The 13,686-nt window shown below is 41.9% G+C and overlaps 2 protein-coding genes across 2 annotated transcripts in view; both read right to left on the bottom strand.

Moving 5' to 3' along the window:
• Nucleotides 1–13,686, bottom strand: part of LOC137624491 (GTP-binding protein Di-Ras2) — a 611,765-nt gene that overhangs the window by 386,959 nt on the left and 211,120 nt on the right. The window lies entirely within an intron of this gene.
• The window catches only part of LOC137624484 (uncharacterized), a gene marked incomplete at its 5' end in the record, with an annotated part of 36,315 nt that continues 35,611 nt past the window's right edge, over nt 12,983–13,686 (bottom strand). Inside the window, one exon of the mRNA XM_068355268.1 lies at nt 12,983–13,553. Coding sequence (XP_068211369.1) covers nt 13,014–13,553 — 540 coding nt within the window. The remainder of the gene's footprint in view (nt 13,554–13,686) is intronic.

The raw sequence follows: 13,686 nt of genomic DNA, 5'->3' as shown, positions 1-13,686 counted from the left end.
AGGTACTTATTTATTTTATGTTTGTTATTTTGAATAACTGCTAAAATGAAATACGGGATACTTAGCTTCTAATGTTAACATGTATGCTGTTCTCCACCCACCACCCTGGGTGTGAATCAGCTACATGATCATCGGGTAAGATTAATATTGAAAAATGTTATTTTCCTTAGTAAAATAAATTTTTGAATATACTTACCCGATGATCATGAATTTAAGGACCCTCCCTTCCTCCCCATAGAGACCCAGTGGACCGAGGAGAAAATTGGTTCTTGTTGACAAGAAGTACCTGAGTACCTACTCGACAGATGGCGCTGTTGTTGTACACCCCCACCTGTATAGCGATCGCTGGCGTATCCCGACCTTAGGTTTTTTCTGTCGGGCAACAGAGTTGCAGCTACATGATCATCGGGTAAGTATATTCAAAAATTTATTTTACTAAGGAAAATAACATATTGTATATATTGATATTGCAAGTCACTTGATGTTCATATCACTTCACTGATAAAGCTTTTTGGATTAGAACAGAAGGCCCTGCCTCGTACAAACTGTCTGCGCTCTTCACAAATAATTCACTTAGATCTCTTGCTATTATTTATAGTAATTGTATCTTGGAGTAAAGGGCAGACCTCCTACAACATGGGGACTTCCTCCCTTCTAACAAAGACTCCCCATTAAATGACTCAAAATTTGTATCCGCGTAGGAATAAACTACATTTTATATAATTTGTATTTGTCTAGCTGTACAAACCTGAGTCATTTACCAAAGATCCTGCCTCAGCCACCCCTTAAGTCATTAACCAGAAGTGTTGTGACTAGACACTGGATACAAGCGTAGCCCGTCATGCGCTCTGGCTGCCCAGCAGCATAGCTTGACGCAATCACAAAACTGGAAGTAACCCATTAGATGACTCATATTTGTATAGCTAGGAAAAATACATCTCAAATAAAATTTATAATACAGTATTCCTGTTCAGGTATCAGAGTTCTTAACAATAGCTCTAAGTTTAGGTCTAGTCCTAAAATCAAGAAATTTTTGTAATTTTCAGGTTAAACTAGTGATCTCACATGAAAGAAGAAAGGGCTGCAGAACAATATCTGCCATTTCCTGTCTTAACCACATGTGCCTATTGGGAACAACAACCCTTTAAGAGACAGAGATCCGATTCTCTCCCATATTCTGCTTAAGGTATAGGGAATCTGTGGGATATGCATGAGTAGTATTCAATGTCAGAGAGGGAGCGAAAGCCTTTCTTCTTATCTCCATTTTATTATGGGTTCCTAAAAGGGCTTATATCCATTCTTCCCTTGTAGCTCCACACATGTATCAGGAATGAAAGATATTTAAGGGAGAGTTAAAAGCTCTAGTCTTTCCAAAACTAGAGTCCATACCATCAGGGCCCAGTCTTAGAACCAGATACTTTATTGTTATTGGGATTCCCTAAAATAAATTGAAGTGACAGTAGAAGCAACAGGTCATTGGAAATGGGAGAGGCATCCCACTTCTTAAAGATCGCGAGTCTCATACATAATATCGACGGTTTAGGTACACCACCTCGTGCCCAAGTAGCAGGAAGGCATTGTACAATAGACAGTTTCTTCACAGAACCACAAAATGCTCACCTTATGTTCAATGTTCATTGAACCAGGTAAAAAAACACTTTGAATCTTATCAGTAAGCAGACCTTGGGTGCAGAGAACTCCCTAAGATTTACCCCCCAGATGCTGAAGCCTTGACGAGGATGGGGGGCTTAGGGATTAGCAGCTGGGCTCTAATGAACAGTGGGAACTATTTCCCATTGGACCTCGGTGCCCAGCTGTCGATTCAACTAAATCAGTCAGCACTTTCTCTTTTACTTTTGATTATTTCTTTTTTCCTCCCATCTCTTCCTTTTGGGCTCGATATTGTTGACGACTTTGGCATGTTCGATTTTACTTTGGATGCCGCTTTGTATTTGGCAGAGTGTGGGATGGAGTGCATTCCATCTCAACCTGTGCCAATTTAGACGCCATCACCCTCTGGCAGACCCCATTGGGTGCAGACCAAGTCTGTTAAGAGTCGGGCTCCAGTGATCCGGTCTTAAGTCACCCATATTTGCGGGTAATGGTTGACGCCAGGCATTGGAGTCGACGGTGGGAGGGGCTAACTACCCCCACTGACCAGTGTACGCCCACCTTAAGAGAGGCAGCCCCTCTCTAATAGAGGACTGGTCCCCGCTGAAGCCTCTTCTCGTGTTGGGCCACATGGGATAGGAGGACTGACATCCTCCGATAAGAGGTGGATAACCCGGCTTGCTTTTTCAAAAAAACCCAACACCTCTGTTGACGACCTGGAAAATACAAACATGGACCTCGGCACAGACAGCTCCAACTCGGGTTCTAACATTGTAACGTTAGAACCTTATTCACGTCATGTGAATAATAAAATGCTAGAGAAGAAGAGAGAGAGAGTGAAAAATTATGACAGTACAGAAAGATATAGAAAAGTAGAAGTATTACCTGGTCACTATGAAGTAGTGAATTATGAAAAATTTTTTATCTTGGAATTTGAAAACGGAAGAAATGAGCGTATAAATGTTTTTAAAGCTAATAGAGAAATAGTTACCTTATGTGGAGGGCAGCCAAAAATTTTACCCCAGGGAAATGGAAGTCTCTTGATAGAGACACTCTCCCCATTACAAGGTGAAAGGTTAAAAACACTTACAACATTGAATGGTCATAGCGTAAAATGCGTTTCACACCCTACTTTCAACCAGAGTAGAGGTGTGATATATGCTCCAGAATTGTTGGATATAGAGGAGAAAGAAATAGAGGATGAACTGAGAAGTCAAGGAGTAGTTAAAGTAGTCAGAATGAGAAAGAGAGTTGGAGAACAACGTATCCCTCTTGCTACTCTGATTATAACATTTGATCAATGCCGATTACCAAATGTTATAAAAGCTGGATGGCTATCTTTGAAGGTAAAACCATATATCCCGTCACCATTGCGATGTTATCATTGCCAAATGTATGGCCATTTAAGCCAGAAATGTAAAGAAAAACTAAACAATAAGCCAGCTGTTTGTGCCAACTGTGGAAAAAGTAGTCATGGAGTATGCATAGAAAACCCTAATTGCATACATTGTGGGGAAGCACACCCAGCTACATCTAAAAGCTGTGTAAAGTTTATTTTTGAAAAAGAAATCCAGGCCATTAGGACCATGGAAAGGGTTACTTTTAAAGAGGCTCGTAAAAGAGCTCTTGAAAAGCAAATAAGACCAGGGGAACCTTTTTCAATGGTTCTGAAGAAAAACTTGTCAAACCACACAGACGAAAATTATATCTCTACTTCTAAGATAAAGAAACAAATGAAAGTAGTTAAAGAGGTTGAAAGTCCCATCGAAAATCTATATCCAGAAATTGTGGAAAAATCAAAACGGACACTTAAAGATCTGAAAATTATTCAAAAGCCAACTACTCCGATTTTAAACAATAGTACAAACCTCTCACAGGCCGTTTCCTTGCCTGATCTGATGGAGGTTGCACTCGAAACCAATTTACCTGGTGAACCCGTAGTGGGGAAGTCGCAAAAACCTGACAGATCACAACCTTTTAATCGAAAAAGAGAGAGACCTCCCTCCCTCTCTCCTCCTACCATAAGAAACATTAAAGTCACGACTTCCAATAAATATGATATCTTGTCTGCTGATGTTTCTGAACAACTAGAAGGTAAATTGAACCAATCAGAAATTCAAGTTGAGGTCCACCATTCTCCTCAACAATTAGATCAAAAGGACACAAAGAAAAAGAGAAACACAAAACCCACTATATCAAGATCCTCTCTAGAGTTACCTCCGGGAAACATTGTTAGATCAAATATTGCCAATGGGAAGACTTCATCTAAGGTGTCTTCCAAAAAATAAAACATAGTTTTTTCCACCATTCTGCAATGGAATTGCCAGGGTTTAAGGGCGAAATATGAACAACTTAAGCTCCTCATACGTGAGCACTCCCCTATAACAGTATGTCTACAAGAAAGCAAGCTCGATGCTAATACTCCTTGTCCTCGAGAGTATGTTAGCTATAGGACACCATATGATCAACGAGCAGGGAGCCATGGGGGAAGTCTTATATACGTTCGTCGAGATGTTCCCCAAATATCTTTGTCTATCTGTACCCCTCTGCAGGCAGTGGCTGTACAGATTGATATAGGGAGAAAATACACAATCTGTTCTCTTTACTTGCCTCCAAATGATAACATATGATAATATAGTAGAGGTGATTAAACAACTCCCACAACCCTTTCTCTTACTAGGAGACCTTAATAGTAGACATCCTTTATGGGGTGATGTTTTAGCAAATGCAAGGGGTAATATTATATCGTCAATTTTGGAGAATGAAGATGTCGGACTCCTCAATACAGGAGAGCCCACACATTTTCATGTACAGACAGGTACCTTGTCCTGCATTGACTTATCGGTTGCAAGCTCTAACTGTCTTCTCGATTTTAATTGGAGAACATTAGATGATTGGCATACTAGTGATCATGCACCAATCATTATAAACACCAACAATGGTCCACCTTTACAAAGATCACCTCGATGGAATCTTGATAAGGCGGACTGGAATAGATTTCGGGAGTTAAGTGAAATTGAAGGAAATGCAGAACAGTTTGAAAGAGTTGATGATGCCATAGACTTACTTAATGGAACTCTTCACACAGCAGGAGTGAATTCCATTCCCAAAACAACTGGGATATTCAGACGACGACCAGTCCCCTGGTGGTCGTCAGAACTAACTGCCCTGCACAGAGCCACAAGAAAGTCTTTAACTCGATTGCGCATGCACCGTAATGAGGAGAATTTAGTCATATACAAGAAATGTAGAGCACAGTTCCGCCGTGCCATGAAAGAAGCTAGGCGCCAGTCTTGGATGTCCTTTGTTTCCTCCATCAACAGTAGAACACCAACATCATCTGTGTGGAGGAAAGTCAAAAAGATAGCAGGAAAATTCACCCCAAACCCACCACCAGTGTTAAAGATAAATGGCCAGTATATGACTGGAGCAACCGAAGTTAGCAATGCCCTGGCTGACCATTTCTCAAATGTATCGCGCAAGTGTCAAGCAGCTCCTGGTCACCAGTATAGGAGCAATGAAGAAAAGAAAGTTTTAAACTTCGCAACAAGAAAGCAAGAGTCATACAATTCTCCTTTTACTGAAAGAGAATTTGATTCTGCTCTTGCTACTTGTAACGATACAGCCCCTGGACCCGATGGAATTCCATATGCAATGATTAAACATGTACCTTTTAATACAAAGTTATTTATTTTAAGCATTTTTAATAGAATATGGCATGATACTAGTTATCCAAGTGTTTGGGAACTAGCAATTATTTTAGCCTTTTTAAAACCCGGTAAGGACAAGTTTTTAGCAGCAAACTACCGACCTATTGCATTGACATCTTGTTTATGTAAAATCATGGAGAAGATGGTCAATGCAAGACTGATTTGGTACCTTGAAAAGAAGAATATTTTATCACCCATTCAATGTGGATTCAGGAAAATACACTCAACAACTGATGTGCTGATACAACTTGAGTCCTCCATTTGTGAAGCCTTTGCTTCCAAACAGCACCATGTGACAGTTTTTTTTGATCTTGAAAAGGCATATGATACCACATGGAGATACGGTATACTTAAAAGAATCCATGAGTGCGGATTGAGAGGTGAGCTACCACTATTCATCCAGTCATTTCTTTCACATGGAGTTTTCCAAGTGAGAGTTGGGGAAGCTCTATCACAGAGTAAATGCCAGGAAGAAGGAGTTCCTCAGGGGAGTGTGCTGAGTGTAACCCTTTTTGCACTAGCAATTAATGGGATATCCTCAGTCATTCCCCGGGATGTTCTTGCAACATTATTTGTGGATGATCTCTCCATATCATTTGCTGGAGCCAGAATGGCAATGGTTGAGAGAAAAATCCAACTCTCTATTGATAAAATTATCCATTGGGCCGATATGAATGGATTTAAGTTCTCAACAAGTAAAACTACAATTGTCCATTTCTGTCGTATACGGGGAGTACATGCAGACCCGGATATATACATCAAAGGTCAACGGATCCCATGTGCAAGTGAAGCAAAATTTTTAGGGTTGATATTTGATTGTAGGCTTACATGGGTTTCTCACTTAAAAACATTAAAAGCTAAATGTGTTGAAGCTATGAATCTTTTAAAAGTCCTGTCCCATACATCATGGGGGGCAGACCGCAATACAATTTTAAAATTATACAAGGCCTTGATATTTTCCAAAATTAGTTATGGATGCGAAATATACTACTCAGCAACCCCAAGCCGGTTAAAAATACTAGATTCAATACATCATGCTAGCATTAGATTGTCCACAGGAGCCTTTAGAACCTCCCCTATCACAAGTTTCCTTGTTGATGCTGGGGAGTTGCCTCTGGACCTTTACCGAATGTCCTCTATTATTCGGTATTGGTTTAGATTGCAAAGACTCCCCAATTCTTCAGCCTTTCAAACTGCAAGCCTTGTAAGGCACTCAACCTACTTTGAGTTGCACCCAAAATCTCCTCAACCTTTTGGGTTTCGGGTTAACCAATTATTAAACAATCTGGATATAATTAGAAATAAGGTGCTTCCATTCAAGGTATCATCAACGCCTCCATGGAAATTACCTGACATATCTTTTTGTAGATACTTTATTGGAGTTAAAAAGAATTTGACTGACTTAGAATCCAGGTCTCTTTTTATGGAACATGTTGAAGAACATAGAGGATCGACTTTTATATATACTGATGGCTCCAAATCTGATGCTGGCGTTGGATTTGGAGTACATAGTAATGATTTTAACTGTAGAGGTGCACTTCCTCTAACAGCTTCCATATTTACTGCCGAACTGTATGGCATATTAACCGCTATTGAGAAAATAGCTTTGGAAAAGGAGGGTAATTTTACAATTTTTAGTGATGCAAGGAGTGTTCTTCAGGCTTTAGAAGTTTTTAATTCTAGTAACCCTCTAGTTTTAAAGATTTTAGAATGGCTTTTTATTATTGGACGGAAAGGTATAACTGTTCGATTTTGTTGGGTTCCAGCACATGTAGGTGTGTCTGGGAATGAGAAGGCAGATTTACTGGCGAAGAATGCGGCATCCGAATTGCTACCAAGGAGGTATCCCATTCCATGTAACGATTTCCTACCTTACATCAAGAAATTGGTATGTGATAAATGGCAACAGCACTGGGATAGTCAAGATGGCAATAAAATGAGGGAAGTAACAAATATCATATCACCTTGGAGGTATAACATGATTCCCCGAAAATGGGAGACGACTCTTTGTCGTCTCCGTATTGGTCACACACGGTTGACACACGAGTTTCTGCTGAAGGGCCAACACCAACCGTATTGCGAGGACTGCTTAGTACCTTTAACAGTGAGGCATTTGTTGACCGAATGCCCTAATTTTACTAACTTAAGAAATAGATATCTGTTTGAGGCTCGAGGTGAGGATGGCAGGTTTATCCTTGCCAAGATTCTTGGACATGATGTGTCTTACTATGCGAGCGGAATTTTTAGATTTATTTCAGAAGCAGGTCTTCTGAAAACTATTTAACCATTGTAATGACTTCTTAATTTTTATGGTTTTAATTGAATTTGCTTTTAATTTTCATATACAGTAAATGGTATCGGCGTCAATGACCTTAGATGTCAGGATGCCAGAAAACTTTCAATCAATCAATCAATCCCTAAGATTTAGGCGGTTGACAAACCAACATCTTCGGCTTTATGTGCACACGGGGCACATGCTAGTCCTCTTCCAGTTGACCCGGGTGTTGCGAACTTGACACCAGGCAGGTCCGTTGGGAAGTTAAAACACCTTCCTGCATCCCTTTCTGCCTCAGAATTGCACAATTTAAGAGTCAGCACCTTGTATTAGAAAATCTCAGCCTGTGCATGAGCCTTCTCGCTCGGCTCCCACAGTTGTTAGGTGTCCAATGCCTTTTCCAACTGTTGTTCCCCAGATGCCACTCTCGGTACTAGAGGAGCATGCTTCTAGGTGGTAATGCCCCTAAGAGGCTTTCAGGATCAAAGCCAAGACATCGGGCATTGATTTGGAGTGGGAGAGGATCGGAATCGGTCCTATTAAACTTGGTTAAAGATGGTGTCGACCTGTCATGTCCCCGGCCGGCGACACCTACCATCCCAAGATCTATAAGGTCTTTTGTTGACTTACAGGCTCTTGCCTATTGAGATCGTGCATTCCTTCACCTTGGAGGCACCTCCCTGGCCCATTCCAGTGCTAGCCTCAGAGAAGCCAACAGTTTCAATACTAGAAGAGGCATCCTCGAGCATTCTTGCATCTTTCATGGGGAAGCCCCATGAGTGGAAGGATGCAGATACCTGCTGAAGAACTGGGCCTCCAAACCCTTGGAGAACTCAAATATAAAGAAGCGTTTCCCAGCAGCTACAACCGCAGAGCCAGCACTACAGGTCAGAGTAGTCCCTCCAAGGCCTCGCTCCCTTATGGCTGCCCCAGATGTTGACCTTGGTTTCGACAGTAAGGCTAGTCAAAATCTTCCTTTGTACAGGTTCTTGCCTGCATCCATGTACAGTAGTCAACTGACTCATGGAGGCCCCTTACTCCCCTCCATAGGGGAGAGAAGCATTTATAGATATTCTATGCTGTGCTCCAAGAGCCAACAAACCAACAATGGTTGGAACAACCATGTTAACTAGCAGTTATCTGCGAGACGGGATTTCTTTAGAGATAGCAAATTATCGAAGCTACTTTCTCTTTTCTTTGTGAGACAGAGGAAGTATTACACTATCCAGGATGATTCTCAGTCTCCTCTGGCATTTGATCAAGCAGTGTCAGCCTTGTCTCAAGATTTGACTGAAGTAGCTAGTCACACAAATGATGACGTTCTCATTGCTGAGGCTCAGGACGTGGAGAGATTGCCAAAAGCATCTCTTCAGGCTTCCTCCTGGATGGACCACTGGTACGGAACTGTTGGCTTCTTAGCTACACCTGAAGATCCCTCTGATCCTGAGAAGCTACGGGTCTTCAAGAATATTGTTCTCTCAAGTGTGAGAGCAATGGAGTTGTTGACACGCAACGCAGCAAACCAGTAGGCCAACTGGATCCTGGGTTCTAGAAAGATGTTCCGAAGAGAGAGGCTCTCCGTAACCCTCCAGTTAAGTCTCCGTCCTTGTTTTTCTTGACAATGTGGAGGGGGTTACGGAGAAGTATTGGAAACCAAGCCAGGACTCCCTTTTACATCGGGCCATAGGATCCTGTCCCGCCTCTTCAGCACCTTTTACACCTAGAGCGTCTTGTGAGATAAACTCATAAATCCGTGAAAGACCCTTCTAACCAGAATACTGCTAAGAAGTCAGTTCCTTTCAAACCATCCTTTCAGGGACGTTGGGGGGGGGAGAGGTGGTTGACACGGTTGGCAATCCCACTACGATGGTCCTTCCTCCTGCTATTCCGCTGTTGAGAGGGTGCCTACAACTCAGGTGGCAGTATTGGCACACCACAGAGCCGACACCTGGACAGTCACTGTTCTCCACAAAGAGTATGTTGTCCCATTCATCAACTCCACTTCCCCTGATTCATTTTCTAATAAGATCTCTGTCCTTTGCAAAGAGATTGGTGAAGGGCACTGCCCTATAGGAAAAATTCCAGACCATGACAAAGAAGTGCATTCTCTAGGAGGTCATCGATGGGTCCTCAGGCTTCAGTTGACGCTCTTGTTGAGAAGGCGTCTAGAGGCTAGAGACCAGTCAGATACCTCCCGGCATGGAACGAGTTTGTCCTTCAGACTCCGTTTAAGATGGAGACCACAGAAACAGTCAGACCGAAAGACTTTATGTTCACATTGGACCTGATAAATGTTTACCGTACTTCCAGATCCCAATCCATCTGTCATCAAAGAAGTATCTAAGATTTATGATACATGGAAAAACATTCCAGTTTCGAGTGCTGCGTTTCGATCTGTCAACAGCACATCAGGTGTTCACTTTAGTTTTTTTGGGCAGATGCCAATGGTATTTGTCTCCTTCGTTACCTAGATGATTGGCCAGTCCTGGCAGACTCTGTGGAGACCCCTCTACAACACCAATCCATGCTTCTCGCATTTTGCCGCTATGTGGGGATTGTGGTGAACTTAGAGTAGTTGTTTTTGGATTCCAAACAAAATCTGGTATATCTAGGCATGAAGATGGACTCCCCACGGGATAAAGTCTTTTGTACTCCAAGAAAGGGTTCCAAGACTTGAAGAAGTAGCTGACCAGTTTTTGGTGCAAACCTTGCCATAAGCACACCAGTGGCAATATCTGCTGGGACACCTAGCTTCACTTGAGGTCACCTCTGTGGGAGTTGACGACCCCCTGAGATTCCCCCGGAAGGCATGTTCTAGTGGGGTTGGAGCAAAAGGAAGACCTGAGTTGGTGAATCTTGGATACGGATCTGCTCAGAGAGGTAGATCTTCTTTCTCCTCCCCCTAGAATTGATGGTCCTCACATAAACATCAAAAGAGAGGGGTGCGAATTGACCAGGAAGTCTCAGATACTGGAGTTCGTTCCGAGTGGACTTTGGATTCTTGGATAGCGAACAAAGTAATAACTGTGGGGTTCGCAGATGGTGTACTATACCTGTTTGTGATGTTTATGAATTGGAAACTCCCGATGTACTGCTCGCCAGTACCTGATCCACAAGCAGCGTTCCAGGATGTTTTCCAGCACCTGTAGGATCATATATATACCTGTGTATATGTGTTCCCCCATTTCTGCCTAATAAGCATGCTCCTCAACACGGTAAGATTGTCAACCAATCTATTGATGACCTTAACAGCTCCACTGTGGCCACTAGCAGAATGATTCTCAGACCTACTACTGCTGACAGAGGTGCTGAGGGAGTTGCCCCTCTTTCACAACCTTCTATCTATTTCCTTATTTTCTTTCTTTACTGGGCTATTTTCCCGGCTGGACCCCTTGGGCCTATAACATCTTGCTTTTCCAACTAGGGTTGTAGCTTAGGAAGTAATAAGGATGATACTGTAATGATATTGCAAGCTTTTCCCATTAAGGTTGTAGCTTAGGAAGTAGTAATGATGATGATGATATTTCAACCTATATTCATATCTATCATCACGCTCTGGGATTCCTACATCTTTATGCCTGAGGGTTATCCAGCATTTCTCAGAGGGGGATGTCTAGATACATCAAGTGGTCCTCACCCCAAGTCTATTAGGCAAAGTGGGTGATCCTCTGTCATTGGTGTCGCAGAAAGGGTGCCTCTCCAATTGGTAACACTCTACCCCTAATTGCCAAATTCTTACTTTATCTCAAAGGAGGAAAACTCTGCTCTGTCTCAGCTGCAAATAGCTATTGCTCGACCTTTAGCCAGATCTTTAGACAAAGGGTTAGATATTTCCTCCTTAATAGAGCTAACTATGCTCACATGGAGTTTCAAACAGGCTTGCCCTCAGCCAAACCTAAGACCACCTCCATGAAAGTGGTGAAAGGCCTTTCCTTGAAAGGAGCTTCTTATGTTACTTTACACCAGGTCTTAGACTGCAATCTCACGTTTAAAACTGTCTTTCTTCTTACCTTAGCCTCTGTTAAAAGGGTAAGAGAGTTGCATGGTCTCTCGTATGACGTTGCCCATTCAAGGGGATGGGTCAGGTTATGTTTGGCTTTGTTCAAGTGTTTTGTTGCCAATACTCAGAATCTGACAGTTTCCTATCCTATGTTCAGATCTTTCCTGATTTTGAGTCTTCGGGAGGTTGCTAATGATCCCGAGCATCTGTTTTTGTTTCTTGTAAGAGCATTACGGTGCTATCTCAAAGGAACTCGAAGAGCTCGCCCGCCAATCAAGCAGCTGTTTGTTAGCTAAGGCAGGGTTAAGAAGACAGTTATGGGAAACACAGTCTCCTCATTGATCAGGTAGGTCTTTAACCGAGCTATCAATCCTTCCTTTTCGCATCCACAAAGCACAAGACATCAGGGGCATAAGCTCATCTCTGGTGTTCAAAAACTTCTGTGATGCATGTACTTCAAGCAGGGGTGTAGAGAATACAATCCACTTTCACTGCCCACCAACCTGCAAGACATAACACCCATCCTTTGATTCCAATTTACATCAAGTGATTTAGGTGCCTTAGCTCCTCGCAGAACTATCAGCAGTCGTTCGAGGGCAGAAGTTACAACGTTAGTCTAGGATGATAAGTGAATAAGGAATGACAAGACTTTGTTTCTTCATCTTTCCCTCTCTTTGGGGCATAGCATCCGGAGGCTCTGTCGGTTAGAACTCCTATGACTGCAGGTAAGCCCCATTTTACTTTGTAGCTAAAATATATTTAGTGTAAATTAGTCACTCCCCCAATCTCCATACAAGGGGGAGTTGGGAGATATCTGCTGTCAGTGTGTATAATTACAAACCTGTTGTTATGTATACCCTTGACAGTCACAGTTTCGTTCTTATATTTCATATTAACTTTCACTTCGGCTGGCAACACGTTATGGATAAGCCACTGGTTTACGAGGTGTAAGGATGCATATCCTCCGCATTATCATGCTGGGATTCTGCAATCCCGGGTTTAAATTTTCAACCAATTGAAGGAACTTATACCCATCGAAGTGAGTCTCCTCTGTAAAGAAAGTAAGGTTTGTATTTTGTGTAGGAACAAATGACAAATTTGGAAGTAATTTTTCCTAACAATACAAACCTGGAGTTCTTACACATACTTTACCGGCCATTACCTAACCTCCAAGAGAAAGTCCTGCTAGTGATCAAAGTGAAGAAGATACGAGTGGGGGTAGGTTGTTGGCAGTGCTTCTTCCCACTACCACTGGTAACAACTGTAATGGTTGTTTACACCTCGTTTAAAGTTTTATAGCTGTACACCAGTCCATGCTGATTTCTTCTCCTAAACTATATTTAAGTAATGACAGATGATGGATGTTTAGAAATCAACTATAAAAAAATAATTTAATGACTTTATTATATGTAGGTGTTTAACAATATTTCCATTCAGTATGTAAATGAGGTCGGCATGAGTAGGGGCACACAACTATGCCACTTGCTTGGTTAATTTCTTCTTCCTTTGCCGGGTCTATGTGGTGCGAGTTGTTCTTCAGTTTTTGAGGCACTTTTGGCTCCCTCTTAAAGGCTTTCGTTACATGTGAAAGGCTACCGGTTTGCATCTTGTTTACAGACTTTGATTTTCCTTCTTGATTGAGGCTTCCTTTCGGTCTGTTTGCTATTGCACCAGGAGGAATTTGGTTCGAGTCATGTTTTGTTAGGTCCAAAATTGGGCTCTCTGCTGTTTTCTTTGATGAAAAAGGCTTCTTGCTATTCTTTGTTGGCTCTTTTGTAAATTTTTTTGGAACATCTGTATCTGGCTTCAACATATCTGACTGTAGACCGAGTGAGGGCATTCCCACCCACTGGCCTGGCTGCCTCTGACTGGGATAAGGTACAGATTCAGTGCTCTTCTGGCAGGTAACACTATCGTGTATCATAACGTCGTGTCCCATCAGAGGTAACAAGGTGTCCTGAAAGAAACATTGAATATTAGTATAGTCTAATGCAACAATTAATTTATATTATACATACGTTATACAGTACTGTTTTGTATTAGATTCTATCTAAAGTATTGAGTACTGTACATTGTTTATGAAATAGTAT

The sequence above is a fragment of the Palaemon carinicauda genome, chromosome 31, assembly GCF_036898095.1.
Source record: "Palaemon carinicauda isolate YSFRI2023 chromosome 31, ASM3689809v2, whole genome shotgun sequence".
NCBI lineage: Eukaryota > Metazoa > Arthropoda > Malacostraca > Decapoda > Palaemonidae > Palaemon > Palaemon carinicauda.
The sequence above is the reverse complement of the archived record's forward strand: the minus strand, read 5'-3'. Positions and strand labels throughout refer to the sequence as shown.